At 39.9% G+C, this 20,396-nt stretch overlaps 1 protein-coding gene across 2 annotated transcripts in view; it reads right to left on the bottom strand.

Moving 5' to 3' along the window:
* Window positions 1-4,415: 4,415 nt before the first annotated feature.
* Window positions 4,416-20,396, bottom strand: part of EDAR (ectodysplasin A receptor) — a 103,891-nt gene continuing 87,910 nt past the window's right edge. Inside the window, exons 11-13 of one of the 2 annotated variants that reach the window (XM_075265129.1) lie at window positions 11,048-11,128; window positions 6,010-6,070; window positions 4,416-5,382 (exon numbers count right to left, since the gene is read on the bottom strand). In XM_075265129.1, the coding sequence (XP_075121230.1) occupies window positions 5,048-5,382; window positions 6,010-6,070; window positions 11,048-11,128 (477 nt within the window). In that variant the 3' untranslated portion in view covers window positions 4,416-5,047. The remainder of the gene's footprint in view (window positions 5,383-6,009; window positions 6,071-11,047; window positions 11,129-20,396) is intronic. The other variant, XM_075265130.1, reaches the window with a different exon arrangement.

Here is a 20,396-nt window from a genome sequence, read left to right on the forward strand (position 1 = left end):
ACACCTGCAGCAACAGAGACCTGCACTCATCTCTGCTACCTGTGGATAGCGGTGTTAATGGAAAAGGGCCCATAATCATGTGATCTATGTACATGCTGCCGAGCCTCTTCCTAATAGAAGCCTGCCAAGGGTAGGTGAGTAAAAATAACAAACACTTATACTCAACTCCCTGGGTTTCCACTAGTCCCCAGAGTCCCTTTCAGGCCTCTTCTGGCCTGCTACTGACATCCCGCGTCAAGGTGTCACCCAATCCCAGTCCTCAGCAGTCATGTGGGGTAGGCTGACCTTATTACACCAGCCTGCCCCATGTCACCACTGATTCCAAGTCATATGCCCCAGCATTGACTTATGATGTCAGTTGCAGGACAAAGATGCCTGATAAGGACACTGGAAAGAGCCAAATGCAGCAAGGATGCCAATGAGAGGTGAAGCAAGATGAGTGTGTTTATTTTTGCTTACCTACCTTGGGCAGACTTCTATTGGGAAGGGGCCCAGCAGCATGTACATAGATCACCAACTTGTCAGTGCTGCTGCAACTTGATGTCATCATCTTCGGATGTGCCATTTCAGTTCAACTCACCACTGCAGCAAATCATACAGTAGGCCTTAATGGTGGCATCTACACAAGTGACACGTGGTTGCTGAGGCCAGTCAGTGTCATGTTGTTTGTGCGGAGGTCACATAATTTTTCCAAAAGCCCATATATCACAATTCACTGAGGCTAATACTACTCTTTATAGTTTACATTAATATAGGAGTAGAGCTATAGTCCAATGATGGCGCAGTGATGTCAATCCAGGTATGAAAATAAGTGGTATAGATGGCAGAGTTGTACAGTGTGGCACTCTGTATAGGCATGGATCACGCCAGGAAATGGTGACCCCTTCTAAAGAAAGATACACCTAGAGCGCCTAAGGGGGGGGGTCACTGTTTGCTCACATGACTTAAAGGGGTTGTCCCGTCACAAGGATCCTATCTATACTGCTTGTTAATGTGGATGTAAGACTTTTCCTAAATACACTGCTTCAGCAAAACTGCTTTGTTTGTCCACTATCTTACTTTATTCAATTCTTTGTGGCCACAGCCCTGACCTAGCTGCTCCTGAGTCAAGTGATGTATCTGCTGCTCTCAGGGGTGAGGGAGGAGGGGCTAAGTGCAGGGAGCCAGCCTGTGTATCTAGCTAATCCTGTGTCTACACCATGTGACCTAGGTCCTGCACTCAGATAGAGGAGAGGAGCTGCTTTCATTTCTTCTGTTCTCCCAGTTATCAGACTAGCTAATTCAGTTGTGTTCATTATGGCAGAAACAGGCAGTCTCTGTATGTAACACAGAATGGAGTTGCTGCTGCTTGTACTTCATAGTCCAATGTGGGTGGGCGGAGCTACACACGAATTTGGGGGCGGAGCTAAATGGCAGGTTGCCTGTGAAACCCCGCCCACCAAGTATGTGAGGTGGGAATACCCCTTTAAAGGATACGACGGGAACAGGAAGATTATGCAGAAAAAGAGATAAAGATCAATTATATTTCTAGCCCTGTAATTTATGCATTAAAGTAAATCACAGCATCAATAAATCATTATTTCAGGATATGTGCCTGACACTTTTTGTATGTCACTGCGGAAGTGATAATGAGGATGAGGATGATACTGCATTCAGAACAAGATGACTAAGCCGCTGCATATTTGAAATGAAGGTAAAAGCTGCCACACTTACATCATATCAATTCTACAATTTATTGCAAGTGGAAAGTTAATTATTGGTAAATTCATATAAAAATTATTTGGATCACTTGAAACTTGAAAATCTGAACATTACTTGGTCCACAGCGAAAAGCATATTGGGCGGTGTCGATACAAAATTAAGTGGTAAAAGATGACACATGAGAAAATGAGACTGAATTAATACATCCATCCTATAATACAAATGTATCATGTGATCTACTCACATTACCTTTTCCCATGAACATAACAATTTGTAGAAAATTAAAAGTTAAACATTTTCGCATATATAAATAAACATTTTGCAGAGTTTTTTCTCTAACCATCTTTGGCATGACAGTCTTTTGTCTTGATCAGTTGCCAATATGACTATAAATTCAGGTCTACTCTATGTAACCGGGTAATGAGGCAGGGACAATACATGCATGAGAAGATAACCTGGCCTCAATACATAAGGAAATTATTACTGGATATCTGGCAAGTGTCAGGTCATAAAATGCTCCTGCATTTATCGTCATGTCCATTGGCTACTGATCAAGACATGAGACTGCAAAAAAGCTTTAAAACTGCTACATTTTTAATTATTCACCTTTGCAAAAACAATTGTTATTAAATAAAATTAATTGTAATTTAATTGTCTACAATTTAAATATTATAATGTTTATGGGAAAATACCTTTAAAGGACAAATACATATAAAAGCATCTTAAAATGTGGATACCCACCTACACATTTCATTCATGGTGGAATATGTATTTCCATTTTAGGTTGCTTGTCATGTCATGGCTGACATTATCCTTATATAACTGATCAGATTGGATCAGGTCCAAACAGATCATTTACATACTGTAATCTTACCATCCTTGGGATTAAGTAGACTAAATATTCACATGAGTATAATTACGGATCAAATAACAAAGACAAAAACACATGTCATAATAATAATAATTCATCTATTTTATTCAGTAATTTAAATGCCCTATTATTAAAAAAATAAATAAAATCCATGAAAGGTTCAGGTCATGGCGACACTCTAGGTGCATCCACATAAATAAAGGACAAAAACGCCAATATACAAACCAATGACTGTTATATCTAAATTATTTGGATAGATTTGTGATTGCAATACTACTTTCAGAACATAAATATATTTATTTATGACATTTTGTAATGTATTTATTATTATTTGCATTGGATTTTGTTACGTTGTGTAGCAAAAAAAAATTTATGTATATCGGCACTGGACATTTTTGTCCTATATTTATGTGGATGACCTCAATCAGGAATTTTAATTTTTTTTTAATAATAGTGTAGTTAAATTGCTGAATAAAATAAATGAGTTATTGTTATTACATATGTGTTTTTGTCTTTCTTATTTGATTCGTAATTGTATTCATGTGGGTATTAGTCTAAAGTAGTGAGAGTAGTTTGATAGATATTGTTGCATCTTAGTGAAACTGTAGGTCAATAACATTAATTATTGTAATCAGTATTCTTCAGAAACAAATGCAGTATCACTCGCTCCATCTTTTTATTGTAAATCCAGTGATCTACAATGAGGGCGTACAGATTAAAGGCACTACATTTCCCAGTCTGAACTTGATGAATGGGCATGGTGTATTTATGGCACTATCTACACTTCTGTCCACAGAAGCAATTTGTTACTAAATGAAATTACTGGACAAAGGACTTCCAGAATAATGATTTCTGGTACAAGAATTGGAGATATAAGTGAACATTCACAGATTGGTTCAAATATGACTGTCCACTGATGGTAGCGTTGAATAAAACAACACAACAAAATGGAGAAGGTATGTATAGCAGTGGCCAAGGCCTTATTAAATTTGGTGGAGGCCTCTCATCCCGAATGTGCCCCATGACCTCCCAGTATAATCTGGTTCTGACAGTGCTGGCCACTGATATGGAGGCACTATTCCACCTGAAATGTTTGCTAATATTGTTTGCAAATAAGGTGATTAAACCATATACAGTAAAAAAAGGTGCTGCAGCTCCGTACTGTAGGTCACCTTCTTGAGACTGGAGTCTATGCCGCAAGGAATAGCACATAAAGATATACGATGGTGGATCATGCAATACATGGATGGAGTCCATTTAATACTACTACCCCCAACAGTGGCTAATGCTGGGAAAATGTCTGGTTGACCACTGGCATTGTGAAGGGGACACATGGCTATTGAATTATTATATGAAGAATTTTTTAAGGCTTGATTTAAAAACCTTTAGAAAATGACTGTATCCAGTAATGGGTAAAACTACAAAAGAGACCTGTGTTTTATGTAATACAATAGTAGTGAAAACTCGATTCATGAACAGGGTGACAAATACGTAACAATATGACCGCTAGTAAACAATAGTGCACTGCGGTATAAATGATTCCCAATACATTTATAACAGGAAAATCATGATCAATATAAAATGTCTTTGTTACATTCTTTTCCTAGCTGTCATTGCTGTTATTGTTGGTGAAAAGGATATAATTTAGTCTCCATTTTTTATGCTTTCATGTCCTGGATTCAGAGAAAATAATGCAGCCTCCAGTACATGCTGTCAAAATAACACAAAAATCTAGTGAACCCCATTAAAAATCACTAGGGTCTGTCAGAATTTACTAGAATAGCCCTGTTATAAACAGAAGCCACTAGTGTGAACTAAACCACAAAGGATTTTTTGAGAAATTTGCTTTTCCAAGCTTCTATTGTATAAATGATATCCTTATTAAGACTAGTAGCCAGGCCTGTGTTCAGGAAACCTGTAACTAGGCTCCGGACTGATCTAATATCACATTTGTTGGTTATTCAAGAAAACCTTTGGCTATATGGATTCCAAAACTGGATATTGGAATGAGAGTCCTAATAATAAGAAATAAAATCATAACTAACAAAAGCATTCTGAATGTGTGATGACAAGCCGGGGGAAGAATAGTCACCTTGCTTGGAAATACACAACATTTAGCTTGAGTTCCGGCGAAATAAACCTGTATAAACACAAGTGAATTGTCTTAGAAAAGTGAGTCCTTGGTTCATCAGAAACTATAAATCCTCAAGAAATAGTCCTTCTGAATTCAGGTTTAATTTAAAGAAAATAAGTATTAAATAATGTCATTCAGTGGTTGCTGTCCTCACAGGTTTTCACTCTCCAATACAAAGTGAAATATGCGTCCTGATGCTACATATCATGGCTTACGTGTTCTTTCTTCACTTTCTGTAGTGCCTAGCCAAGACTTTGCATGGTGGCTCAGCATCATCATCCAAGGGAAGATCTGTCCTCCTACATTCCATTATAAGAGTCCATCCTAACTCCAATGTCTCTTCATAAACTTTCACTATTGGGAACTGTAGGTGGTGTGATGGTTGGGGTAGCCTGTGCCCACTCCACTATGTCTGTGCAAAGGGATTCCACTGCATCCAGTCTTTCAATCTGTACCAATTTAGTGAGAAGGTCTGGAATGCTGTAGCCAGCTGTACTGATCCGATCAAAAAGCTGAAGTCCATCTGTCATTCCTCCAATTTCATCTCTCTTCAATCCAAAACTCTCAGCAAGATGGCGCCATGTTTTCACTATTGCCTTTTCTGTATTATAAGTAGAACTTAGCATCCTGCTTGTCTTCTCCAGGCAGTCAAAAGGCAGTTCTGTAGGGCTCAGTCCTGAAAGATAACACGTACATTATATCTGGGAAGCGTCCTACAATCTGTGATATCATTTAGTGATATAGACCCTATTCTTGTTACATTCCATACTTAATGTTTTCACTACATCAGTATTTGTCTCAAGAGTAAAGTTGTCTAAAGAGTAAAGTTACTCCTTTCCTGTTTTTTATTCCTATTCCCCTTTGCTCTAAAGTTCACCATTTTTGGAAATTGCCCACCTGAACTTTCCTAAGACTCATTAAATAAAATCTAGATCTAGAGTTTCATAATTTGTGTGTGGTCACAAATACAGTGATGAAAGGTATTGTTAGTAATCATGAAGGATCCCCATACCAAAATGTATAGGGTTCCCCAAGTCGTATCTTTACAATAGAGATGGGATACTTTGTCTTGCTATGCATGTATTATTATATGCTGCTATATAGATAAATGGACATCTATGTAATACATGTACAGGTTAAACGGATCTCCTTTCTGGATTACACAGGGTATTTCAGGTATGGGTAGTGCCTCTTTAAGACATTGATATGCCCTAATAAGATAGGGTAGAACTGTTGGGTTCATCATTTGCGCTGTATACCCATAATAGCTAAATTATTTTATATAACATTATTGTGTACTTACCCTCTGCTACATTGCAAACATTTGCATAAAGGTCTAGAATCTTTTTTCTCCGACTTTGAATCTATGGAGGAAGGATATAATGATGTCAATATTAACGGCTCAGTAAAGACATCCTGGTAATGCTAACATAAGATGTGCTATTATTACTTTCCATCAGGATATCATGATCTTGGAGTATTTAGTGGCCAGCTAGTAAGGGCAGATACAAACAGGAAGTTTTAATTGACTAATGCCCTTTAAAGGGGTCCTTTCACCACCTCCACTAACTCCAGTCCTTTGTATGCTTCAGTAGATGCCACTCCACTTATTTGGCACACTTGGAATTTTTTCTCTAACCATCACCATTCCTGAGCAATCAGTCCTGTTACTTTCGGCATCCAATATGCTGACTGGGCACTCGACTGTCAGGTGGGCAGTTCTGGGTGGGATCAGACAACACTTGACAAAAAAGAGCATCACTGTACTAAAACTAAGAAATGTTTGCTTGGGATTGCTATGAGCTAGAGAAAAAAAATCCAATTGCTCTGGAACCAGTGGAGCTGTACCTATTAAAAATTCATTTGGTGGAGGTTCTGAAAGGTCCTCTTTAACATAGTGACAGATCTCTATGGATATAATGCAGTTGCATCCACATTAAAGCCTATGCATTGTATGATAGAAACATGGGGAAGGTAGACACTGAATTCTGGTATATTGTTATTATATACAATATTTTAGGCTCTGGTAACATCTACATCAGTGGCTCTGTCACAGATTCCATCAAATATGGTCGGAAAATAGTTCTAGAAGTGGTAGTTTATTTTTTGGTGAATGGACACCATGTCGGAATCCAACAGACCATACCATAATTCAATAGGGTCCATGGGCATGTCAGATTATGGATACCTTACATCTTTATTTTTGATTTTCTGCTCCTATTAGAGGACAGAGAAACTTAATTTTCAATACATATGTGAAATCAGCATTAGGCTGAGGCCCCACGTTGCAGAAACAGGTTTTTTTGTTGCGTTTTTTTGAGCCAAAGCCAAGAATGCCTACAAAAGGAATGGATATATGGCTATAGATCTAACTCTGGACTTTGATTTGAACAAGATCTGATGAAGGGGTGGGCTTTGTAGCCCAAAGGCCCCGAAACGCGTTATCTACTCTCAAATTTGTCCTTCAATAAACCGTTGCCGTATTTCAAGTATCGGTTTCAATTATTGCATCCACAAGGAAATGTGCACCCACCAGGTTTTTTTTTAAGTGAATCTAGTTCACTTTTTGTTGGTCCACTTACAGCTCGTCCCCAGGAAGCAGCTGTTGTTCCAGGTGAAGGCGAACCCCATATACGACCTCAGAGCTGTAACAATATTTATATTTCTATCAAAAAAACATAAAGGTTCCATCGAGAGTATCTGGTTCTTTAGAGGAGAACAACCAGCCATTACTCTCCAACTACTAGTGCTTTATCCACTACAAAGGAAGCGCGATTACCCTCTCTTTTTTATCCTCCCAGTTTCCTTACAAAAGGAATGGGGAATATATAAGAAGTTCTTATACTTCTACCTTCTGCTCAATCCACTCCTGGCTTTGGCTCAAAAACTGCAACAAAAAAAAAACAAAACGCTGCGTTTCCACAATGTGGGGTCTCAGCCATAGTCTGTATTAACAAAATCACATATGTCTGCTATCGCAGGTATATAACAAATTAAAGGGATTCTATCATTGGGAAAACTCATTTTTAACTAAGCATACACTGTCTACCAATAAGTATTTGGACACCCATGCAAATGAAGATATCTGCGGTGTCACGCCTTCCGCTGTTGAATATCGTGTAAGAAACAACATTGGCATTAGTCACATGCAATATGCCACGAAGTTCAGAGTTGTTTGATTTCGAGAAAGGCGTAATTGTGGGGTACCACAGAAATGATTGATCCTTAAGGGACATAGCAAGCAAACTGAATTACCCAAAATCGACAGTGGCCTATGTGATTATGAAGTGGAAGGTGAACAGTGATTGTAGGAATGTGCCCCAAGTCGCCAGACCCCCGAAACTGTGAGATAGAGACCGACAGGTGCTGGCCAGAGAAATTTAAAAAAAACTGCACCCAACCGATGGCTCACATACACCAGGAGTTTCACCAGGCATCCGGGAGTACTGTGCCGATCAATACCATCCGTAAGGAAGCATCTGCTGGGGTCTATCAACTATTGAATAGGAATAAATGTTTCTCTAGTCTACAACAGGTATCTATATACTTATTGGTATACAGTGTATATTTGCATAGCTTTTAGTTTCTAAATCCTCCCAGCCGTTTTTGAATGAGCCCGCTTTTATTGATATGCTAATTACCCTCCAGCATGCACCCGGAAGTCTCTGTGAGCACTCTCTGCTGTGGTACACAGGGGAAGGTGAGAGCAGGGAGGCTGATGAGTCTTCATCAGCAGCAGCAGCAGTCTGTGCTGTACACACAACACACAGTGCTCAGTGAAATTCAGATGTTCGTTGCTGGCTAATTAGCATATCAATAAAAGCGGGCTAATTCAAAAACAACTGAGAGGATTAACATACCAAAGGTATATGTAAAGGCTATGCAAATATAGGCTTAGTAAAAAATGAGTTTTCCCATATAACCATTAACCATATAACATAACGTACTGGTGCGTCCTGCATGTCACATTCCAACATAGACATACTTCACATGCCAGCAAGCACAAGTGAGGTGCAATATTCAGATTTAATCTCAAGCAGTCAATGTTATCCAATCCATCTATAGCAGTCATTATAGATGCACTAATGTATACTGAACTCAGAGACAGACACATGACGTGCAGGTATAATACGTTTACCTTCATGACACATTGAAATCAGCAAATTAAAGTAAATGTTAAAAGTGAAAAGTATTGAAGTGGAAGAAGCAGATTAAAATTCAATGAAGCCTTACTACACAGAAAGTGCTAAAATATTAATAGTGATGCAATAAGCAGGTTAAAAAATAAAATTGTTTAACACGCTCCTCTACTCACTCCTGCCTACATATGTGCGCCCCGGGCTACCTAGAGGCTGGAGATCCCTAACTACCTCTGTTCTCTTCCATACAGCAATGCCAATGTTACAGTCACAGTGGAGCAGATCAACTGTAAGGATAAGTGACTGATAAAATTTCAGCTGTCTGTATTATCCATTTTTAGTACACCTTGCCTTATGGTGGGGGAGGCAGCCAAAATGTATTCAGCTAGTCTATGGTAGTGTGAAGGAAAGAAGGATCTTTACCTCCATTCTGTCTAAGGACAGATTTGGAAATGATTCATCATGAAATGCTGGATCTAAAAAAAAGTCCGCCATGCACCATAACATCTACTCTAACCATAATGGATACATTTTACATTAAAAGGATCTATCTGGAGAAAGAAATGTTGTTGATCATAAAGAAAAGGTTGCACTAGAGTGGTTCATAAAAAAACAACAACCGCAAACTACGTTATTTGTACATGTGTAATGCCTATCTGCTCACAACATTTCCAGCAACAAAGAAATCTATAAAAATTGTATATAAAGAAATTCAGTAGTTGGATGCCAGTTGTAGTAAAATTTTTGTAGTAGACTTCTATGTGATTATACAACAGGAATTCCCATGAGAATCATTATGCATTGTTTCTAAGAAGAACACATGGAGCATATGCTCTGGGTCTTCCAACAGCTTGAGGATGTAAGGGTCTCAGCCATCCATCTTACTCAATGGTCATTTGATAATCCTATCTATGCATGCGGGTGGATCTTCATTTTCAAGTTAAAGAGAGCCATTGTTTAGGCTTTCTTCTACTAGTACTGTCTAGGCTGTCTTCTGCTAGTACTGTCTAAGCCATCTTCTGCTAGTATTGTCTAAGCTGTCTTCTGCTAGTACTGTCTAGGCTGTCTTCTACTAGTACTGTCTAAGCTGTCTTCTGCTAGTACTGTCTAGGCTGTCTTCTACTAGTACTGTCTAAGCTGTCTTCTGCTAGTACTATCTAGGCTGTCTTCTGCTAGTACTGTCTAGGCTGTCTTCTACTAGTACTGTCTAAGCTGTCTTCTGCTAGTACTATCTAGGCTGTCTTCTACTAGTACTGTCTAAGCTGTCTTCTGCTAGTACTATCTAGGCTGTCTTCTGCTAGTACTGTCTAAGCTGTCTTCTGCTAGTACTATCTAGGCTGTCTTCTGCTAGTACTGTCTAGGCTGTCTTCTACTAGTACTGTCTAAGCTGTCTTCTGCTAGTACTATCTAGGCTGTCTTCTGCTAGTACTGTCTAAGCCGTCTTCTGCTAGTATTGTCTAAGCTGTCTTCTGCTAGTACTGTCTAGGCTGTCTTCTACTTCTAGCTGTCACCTCTACCATATATGGCTAGTATAAGGGGTCACGTGGGATTTAAATCCCAGATGGAGCCTCCACCAATCATAAATAGATCCAGTGGATTAGAAAACTTTGGGGAAGGTGCATCAAGAGTAGGTGATTTATGACTACCTAAAAATCGGAATTTATTAATCCAAGACAGTACTTAGTACTTGAAAGTACTTAGTCTTTAGGGAACAGGAATATGCTTGTGATCCTTTACCCCATCCCACTGGAGGCATTTTTCCATTTTCGTTTTTTTGACTCCCCACCTTCCAAACCCCATAACTTTTTTATTTTTAGATTCACAGAGTCATATGAGGGCTTAAGGTTTGTCTGACAAAGTTTTATTCATAATGGTACAATTTATTATTCTGTACAATGTACTGGGAAGCTGGAAAAAGATTCAGAATGGGGCAGAATTGGAGAAAAACTTTCACAGGCTTCAATTATAATGGATCTGTTATACAATTATAATATACTATTAGTCAGATAACTAATGATCCTGTTGATCACATATATATATTGTTAATGAGGGTCAGTACATGCTGATACACTAAATAACAAGAATTTAGTTCTATATAGTACAAAGCTATATATGTGTCTGTGGTTTGTAAACTAACCAGCAGCAAGCAACATCAGTTGGTGGCAGCCAAAGCCAACAAACTAAACAGAGGATAAGACTCACGTGAGTAAAGTATAGTCTTGCCTCTATATAAGTCCATGGTAAGACTTCTTCAGGAATACATGGTGCAATTCTGGTTACCAACTTTCAGAAAGGACATATAAAAGCATTGAGATTTAGACATTCATTTGTTTGTAATGTATTTATTTCATCTTGCACAAGATTAACTGTTGGCTCATTTTAATATCTGGATATCATCAGAATGGGCATACAATAGAAGAATTTCATGATTTTGTTTGAGGTGTTTTCTGATCTAAATCTTCTGGTCCCAGATTCATAAGATTCTGGACTACCAGGAAGTTCTGTGATAGAAACAATTTCTATCCAACATTTACAGAATTTTCATTGGTAAAATAGGGACCAACACTTGGACCAGCTACAATGCACCCAGACCACTTTTCAGCAGAGAATTGTAAGAGATGCCCATGTCCGAGGATATTATAAAATAAGGTTTTATAGGGAGCATACGCAAGGGAGTTATGATGAGATTAAAAACTCCCCCTTGTTCATCTGGTCCTGTGCAGCCAAGTCGTCTACATGCATAACATTTCGCGAGACCCAATATAAAATTCTCATACATTGTTGTCACACTCCGTCCCTGCTCCATGCCTTCGACCGTAGTATTCCTTCTACCTGCTGGATATGTCTATTAACATCAGGCATGCTTTTTCACATTTTTTTGGAAATGCTCCTTAATTTGCCCTCTTGGAAAGAAATCAAAATGCTCACGGATGCCATTTTTATAAAGTGTGTCCCATTGGATTCTCTTGTCTACTTAGTTAATTTGCCCCCTTGACATCTAGGGAAAAAGACCTCCAAATTGTTTTTGTATCTATGCTTTGCTGCTAAAACGCTCATCGCCCTTCACTGGAAGAGAATGCTTCCCTCTACAGGACTTGTTATGGGTGGCAGTCAGGAATTCTAGGTTTCATGCAAGCTACCAGTACAACACAGTAGAGGCCTTCCTATCTGTCAGGTGCAGAAGCGGCTCCATACAGCTGATGGGGCTGAGTATCAATCCTTGCCAAATAGGTACTTATAGCCTATCCTGACAACAGACCATAAAACAATTAAGCCCAACAACCTCTTTAATATTCCCCCCTAATTCCTGATACACTTTAATGTCCCCAACAGGATTCTAGCCCCAATCACTGCCACCACACAATATAATGATCCCATCACTGGTCCCCATTACAGTATGGGGGACCAGTGAAGGGGCCATTGTATGGAGGGGACCAGTGAAGTGGCCATAACAAAATTAGGCCAAGACAATCGCTTTAAAGAGGTTGTCCATAAATTGGAGAGGGCAGGAAGGTGTAAAATTTAAAAAAATAAAAATAAAAAGCATATTCAGTCAATTGAGACGCAGGACTCCCAGTAAGAAGGCACCTGAGAGAGGCTGAGTGTACACTGGCGGAAGACAATGGCGCACTGGAAACAGATGAGTATGCTTTTTTTTTTTTTTTTTTTTTTTTTTACACCTCCCGCCCACAACCACATGGGTTGCTCCAATTCCTGGAGAACTTATTTAAAGGGTTTATCCATCTTTATAATATTGATGGCCTGTCCTTAGGATAGGCCATCAATATTACAACTGCAAAGGTTCAACAACCAGTACCCATTTAGATCAGCTTTTCCAGGATAGCATGGCTACATGAAATGTTAACAATTCCAGGAGCAATGCTGTTTGCCTGCCATACAGAGTGTAGCGGAGGGTTTAGGTACTGCACTGGTACACATCATATTGAGGGTGAGCAGTACGGCATTGTTATTCCCTTTAGCCATGCTGTCTTGGTACAGCTGCAGGGGTCCTGATGGTGGGCCCCTAGAAACAATTCCACTGGTGGGCCCAAGACATCCCAGTCTGTCACTGTTCATGGTTTTAAAAAGTCTATTACTCAGGTTATATGAACAAACGTTTGGGCAAACAATCATTTTGGTATACATAAAATTGTGTTTCAATGTGTTTCATGCATTATAAGAGTGGCCTTTCCTGAACCATTAAAAGGGGAGTTAGTTCTTTTCTACGAGGGCGAATCAAATATGAACCAGTCTTTTGCTTTAGATCATCTATTGGTACAGTAAATAAAATTTTGAATACACCTTATTTTTCTATATAATCTCCTCTATTATTCACACATTTTCCCCACCGAATTGGAAGGTTTTTAATTCTGTCATCAAAGAATGAATCTGTTCGTGTCTGTAACCAATTGCACAGAAAGACTGGTCTTGGCTTTCCGCGGTGCTGCTTCTCCAGGTTTTCACCACTGCATTCTTGCCTGCTTAGACTTCGGGGTGTAATGGTGCACCAACGTTTCATCACAGGTGACAATGTGCCTCAAGAAATCATCCCCTCTGTTCGATATCATGCAAAAGTCTTTCACACATGGCAAGACAGTATATTTTCTGATTTTCCGTCAGGAGACGAGGAACCCACCTTGCCGACACTTTTCAGTAACCCAAATCATCTGAAATGATTGATTGGGCACTCCCATGCGATATTCCGATGTGTGCAGCAATTTCCCATATTGTAAGGCGACGGTCTCCTTCAATCCTCTCATGGATCGAAGAATATTCGTGTCACTGGTATGTGTCCGCAGTCGGCGTGCATTGGTCTCAGTTTGCACTGACTCTCGGCCATTGGAAAAAAATTTGTGCCAGTCGTAGACTTGGGTCCTTGAAAGCGTTTTTCAGCAAACTGTGCAGTTAGTTGACTAAAAATTTCAGCAGGTTTTACGCCCTCCCACAACAAAAATGTAATAATAATGTGTTGCTCAACAGACGTGTGCACCTCTTGCTCTGACATGATGTTGCTAACAGCCAATCTGCTCTGGCAAACCGATCTGATTTACTCCCCTCCACTTTACATCCCCACCCAACATATATCAAGACGCCACGTTACTCACTTCACCTAGGGAGCGTTAAAAAGAAAAGTCTTGCTCATATTTGATTTGCCCTCGTATGTCAAAGATTAGGACAATGTTAGGGGGTTGAGTGATGTTATATTATGTATAATTCATACTTTGGTGTCTGCAAATGGCAGCCATCATCACTGATAAGGGAGAATTGGAGAGGTTTTGGGAAGGCATAGTGTATTTATATATAGAGTAGACTCATAACTATAATGTGGTTTTTTTGTGCCTTTTGGTCTAATAGTAAAGTGGTCCTGCACCCAAAATTGGTACTGATTCTGGCTGTACAGTAATCTTAAAGGATTATTCCAATCTTTATAACTCACTGCTGAGTGGGGACTGAGGACTCGTAAGTCCTAAGCAGTCCTGCCATAAGGGAATGGGGGCTACAGAAAATTCATAGCATATCTAGTAGAGATGAGCGAACAGTGTTCTATCGAACACATGTTCGATCGGATATCAGGGTGTTCGCTATGTTCGAATCGAATCGAACACCGCGTGGTAAAGTGCGCCAAAATTCGATTCCCCTCCCACCTTCCCTGGCGCCTTTTTTGCACCAATAACAGTGCAGGGGAGGTGGGACAGGAACTACGACACCGGGGGCATTGAAAAAAATTGGAAAAAGTCATTGGCTGCCGAAATCAGGTGACCTCCATTTTAGACGAATAGTGGATTTCAAATCCGGGTCATATGAGAATGTGAACTTTGTGACTATGAGACAGGGATAGCTGTACAGGCAGGGATAGCTAGGGATAACCTTTATTTAGGGGGGAATGTTATTAAAAATAACTTTTTGGGGCTCTATCGGGTGTGTAATTGTGATTTTTGTGAGATAAACTTTTTCCCATAGGGATGCATTGGCCAGCGCTGATTGGCCAGAGTACGGAACTCGACCAATCAGCGCTGGCTCTGCTGGAGGAGGCGGAGTCTAAGATCGCTCCACACCAGTCACCATTCAGGTCCGACCTTAGACTCCGCCTCCTCCAGCAGAGCCAGCGCTGATTGGCCGAATTCCGTACTCTGGCCAATCAGCACTGGCTAATGCATTGTATTGGCGTGATGAAGCAGTGCTGAATGTGTGTGCTTAGCACACACATTCAGCTCTACTTCATCGGGCTAATAGAATGCATTGGCCAATCAGCGCTGGCCAATGCATTCTATTAGCGTGAACTGAGTTTGCACAGGGGTTCTAGTGCACCCTCGGCTCTGCTACATCAGATTGCTACATCTGATGTAGCAGTGCCGAGTGTGCATCAGATGTGTAGTTGAGCAAAACTGACTCAGCACTGCTAAGTCTCTGCATTCGCATAGGAATGCATTGGCCAGCCTTCGGCCAATCAGCGCTGGCTCTGCCGGAGGAGGCGGAGTCTAAGGTCGGACCTGAATGGAGACTGGTGTGGAGCGATCTTAGACTCCGCCTCCTCCAGCAGAGCCAGCGCTGATTGGTCGAGTTCCGTACTCTGGCCAATCAGCACTGGCCAATGCATTTCTATGGGGAAAAGTTAGCTTGCGAAAATCGCAAACTGACAGGGATTTCCATGAAATAAAGTGACTTTTATGCCCCCAGACATGCTTCCCCTGCTGTCCCAGTGTCATTCCAGGGTGTTGGTATCATTTCCTGGGGTGTCATAGTGGACTTGGTGACCCTCCAGACACGAATTTGGGTTTCCCCCTTAACGAGTATATGTTCCCCATAGACTATAATGGGGTTCGAAACCCATTCGAACACTCGAACAGTGAGCGGCTGTTCGAATCGAATTTCGAACCTCGAACATTTTAGTGTTCGCTCATCTCTAATATCTAGTTACACTTTCTAAGTAACTGTGAGGCTATGGAAATAGTGTAGCTCAACTGTGCTATGCTGTTTCATTAACTCTCATTTACCTCTTGGCAGTGATTTGCTGTGATGGGAATAACCCTTTAAAGTGTAAGTTCCCATTTTATTCTTTTTTGCTATTTTATTGGTAGGCTGTTTGATGAACATTTTTGAAATATACTTAATTAACTTATCTAACTTCCTTTAAATAGAAAGCAGGCTCTAAAATTACCTTCATTTTCAACCCTCTAACTGAGCTGTTACAGGGGAATCCGTTCACATTTGTGTTGCCAGTATATAGAACTGTAGCATTTGCCAAAGGGGAGGTGATCACTTCAAATGGCTGTATCTCTAGTTTTATATCACCTAGGGTAATGGTTCTGGTATTGCATATGCTACCAAGAATGACTGCAGTACTACATATAAAATAAGCAGAAGTATCACTTTGAGCTTTGTATGCATATTAAAATCACTTTGTATTTTAAACTAGTGTTATCTTATTTTTTATTACAGTGAGAGCTACAATCTTGGCAGCATGTGAAAGCCGAGAACCTCAGAATTTTTCTAGGTTGTATAAAAACAGAAATATAGCCATCTGAAGTAACCACCCCTCTTTGGCAAACCATACAGCTATACATACTGCTTTGAGTACAGATGTATGAGACAGTCTCCCTGGCACTGCTTACAACATAGCCATGTGGAACCTTTACAGCCTATTTGCATTAAAAGGAAGCAAGATATTTTAATGAAGTATAATACAAAACTGTTCACCAAAAACCTATAGCAAACTCCAAAACAATGTATGTAAATATGTGTAAATGAGCTGCCTCATGAGCATAACCCCTTTTGATATGCCTTGATAATGCATGTAGAACATCATAGAGGGGAAGGTGGAATCCAGGCAAGGAGAACATCTGCTGGGAGTTTGTATATTCTCCCCGTTTGTGCAGGTTTCCTCCAGTTACTCCAGGTATTCCTCCCATACCCTAAAGACATACTAATAATGAATTTAGATTATGAGTCCTATATGGGACAGTGTTGACAATATCTGTAAAGTGCTGCAGTATATGATGGCTCTATATAAGAAAAGAAGAATAAATATTAGTGAGGAGGACAAGGTATGACTATGTAATACTACAATTCCCCTGCAACGACCACTCCAGTAAACTGCATAGCAAGCAGCAGAGCCAGACGTGTTGAGACAGTCTCTTACAGCTCAGTCTTTATATGGTTTGAAGCAATACCTTGACTATAGCAATACATTGTTTTCTCTACAAGCACGTTTCAAGCTTTTAGGTGTAGGTTAAGCAATAAATAACACTTGAAAAAACAATTCAAGGGCCAGCGTCTAACCCTTAAACACTGCCTTCTTTTTCTTGTAATATTCGGTAGCTAAATGATTTCAGAAGTGCAGTACAAATAACTAATTGTTATAATAAGAATTTACTTTGCTTAGAAAAACAAGGCAGGCATGTATGCAGGGTAACTTATGTGTTATGGGTTTGGGTAACTTCCAATTGCAATGCACCAACAAAGAGTAATTTGTTCAGGATGCTCTCGGTAAATACTGTCAGACTCAAAATATGATAAATTGTGTAGTCTATTATACTGTGGTTGACATACTTCTGTCCAAAATGAATGCCAAAAATGCAACTGCTCTCAGCGTGTATAAAGGCTGTTTACGAAGATGTTGTGCGCAAATAGCAAGCTAGCTATGCAATAGATTTCTAGCAACGCATGCCATGGCTCATGGATGAAAAGCAGAGATGGCAACAGTGTTCTATAATGTTAAAAGAGTCCGCAGACAGACCAGATTATCATCACTCAGCTAAATAATTGAATATACTTTGTCCTCTTATGGGCACACAAATAACATAAATTTAGCTAGTGATGAAGACTATACATTTACATATTGGTAACCCATATCTGCCACTTCTTGTTGCCTTAAACCTCAGGCCTAGGGTTGAGTGATCGGCATTGAGAAAGATCAAATCCCGATCGGCGATCAAGCAAATTTCACGATCGCGATCGGCTGGAAAATTATCGAAAATTGGATTTTAAAAAAAGATCCTGAAATCTCAAGATCGGCTCAAACCTACTCAGGCCATTACCATTATACACACTTTGGCACAAAAAGATTCTGCATGAATCTGGCAGAAAACCTACAAATGCCTCTGTGTATATTATACCTGTGTGCGTAGCCTTAATATGGCCATGCAGATAGCTGAAATATACATGGAAACGTTGATACTTCTACCATGACTGGATTATTTGTGGGTATTGTTTACCAAAATGCATTCACACTATGGATACGGTGACTGATTCTGAACGTTAAAACAAGTATAAAGCACATCCCATTCATTTCAATGGGAGCCGGCATACGAGCGCTCCCCATTGAAATGAATGGGCTGCTTTTTACTCTACGAGCGCTCCCATTGAAGTGAATGGGAAGCGCTCGAGTGTATGGCTTGCCATGTGAAGGGGCCCGGCGCTCGGCTCAGTCCGAGCCGTACACGCGAGCGCTTCCCATTCACTTCAATGGGAGCGCTCGTAGAGTAAAAAGCAGCCCTTTCATTTCAATGGGGAGCGCTCATATGCCGGCTCCCATTGAAATGAATGGGATGTGCTTTATACGCGCTGATTCTCAACCTGTTTTAACATTCAGAATCAGTCACCATATCCGTAGTGTGAATGCACCCTTAGATGGTTTAATTTCAAAGAGGTTCTCAATTTCTTATAATTTATATCTGTAAGAACGTTCCTTTGACAGTAGGATGTTGAAATATTAAGGGCAGGGGCCTGCGCTCAGCTGACTCAGCTAAATCTGCACTTGAGAAAGGACCCGTGGTGGTCCGAAACGCGTCATGCTTTTTACTTTCAATAAATCTATTCTTTACCATCTCATCTATCTTTGCGACTGTTATTCAAGATCTACCAGTGAGCGCAGACCCCTGCCCTTAATATTTCAACTTCTTTTCTCCGGTTCTCCGGTGTTTGTGTTTGTTCTGCTGCCACTCCCACCTGGATTTTCACTCCAATGTGATAACCAAGATATACACTCATCAGGTGAGAGGTTTACTGGTATCATTTACTTTAATCTGTAACTTTTACATAATAATACTACACTCAGAGCGCTCGGTGTCTCTCCCTTTTTTGTTTTTTATTGACAGTAGGATGAGCGCTGCCATATTAAGCGTCATATTGTTGGCCCCAAGCAATCAGTTGTACTTTGTGGGGAAAACAAGCAGCAATTGTTCAATGTCACTACAGCACCACTACGGGGGAAATTTAGTAATACTCAGTACCCATAACCATCAGTGGATTGTCTGTGTAATAGAGGGAAGGACAGTGGTTCTTGACCAAGAGACAAAGTTCCAAAATTCACAAAGAACCAATAGCTATAAGGGGTACAGCGATACCAGCCCAAGGCAGGTCATGGACCATGAAGGGACTTCAAAGGTATCTCCACCATATAAAATATGCTTCTATGGGGGCCACACGGTGGCTCAGTGGTTAGCACTGCAGCCTTGCAGCGCTGGAGTCCTGGTGTTCAAATCCCGCCATGGGCAAAAAACCATCTGCAAGGAGTTTGTATGTTCTCCCCGTGTTTGCATGGATTTCCATCCCATATTCCAAAAAAAGACATACTGATAGGGAAAAATGTACATTGTGAGCTCTATGTGGGGCTCACAATCTACATTTAAAAAAAAAATAAAAAAAATAAAATAAAATATGCTTCTATTCTAAATAGCACATGGTAGGAAGGGGTTCCAATATAGACTCTGAACTGGAGCCCATGAGCTTCAAGGTATTCCTCTACATACTGTTAACTCTGATTCCCCTAATAGGGTATATAGAAAACAATTATCTAAATGGGATGACTCCTTTAAAGTAACTGTCTATTGAGAGATGGAGTCTACCTAACTTCCCTTCTAATATTAAAAATCTCTATCTCTCATAATAAACAATTCATTATATTCTAACATAAATGTATTTTATAGTACTGAATATACAAGACCATATACAAGACCCCTTTCTATGATCGATATCTTTTCTAAGCAACAAGTTTCTTCCTTATTATCATTTTATTTTTGATATGGTCATAGAAATATCCAGAGCAGTTTAAATAGCTTTGTGGCCAGCCCATAGTAGTAATAGTAAGATATTCTAAGATATTCAATAATACTCCCACAGATTCAATGGTGATGGTTAGTAAATGGTGGAGAAAGGCTGGAGAAGACACCAGTGTTATAAATGGTACAAGGTGGGGTGGAGGGTGCTGGTAGAGGTTTGGCATTGTGTTCTATGGGATATAATGGTATATAATATTTTTAGAATCTGAAGAGGATCGGTGTAAAGGTAACTCATAGTTCGACCATCCTGCATTATATTCTAGCCATGATAATTTCCTCATCATGTACATAGCTGATCATTCCAGCAAATATGTGCATTCTTATATCTTTAAATGTGCACGTGTTCTCAGGGCAACTGCCCATTTGCACCTCTTGACAGGGTCTTTGGCATTCACAGTATGGATCTTGGCAGTACTAGTCTGGCACAATGACTAAATAAACTCCAGATAATAACATATGCTGATCTTTTTCATATGTGAAGAGGTTCTTAC

The sequence above is a fragment of the Leptodactylus fuscus genome, chromosome 2 (assembly GCF_031893055.1).
Source record: "Leptodactylus fuscus isolate aLepFus1 chromosome 2, aLepFus1.hap2, whole genome shotgun sequence".
NCBI classification, from domain to species: Eukaryota; Metazoa; Chordata; class Amphibia; order Anura; family Leptodactylidae; genus Leptodactylus; species Leptodactylus fuscus.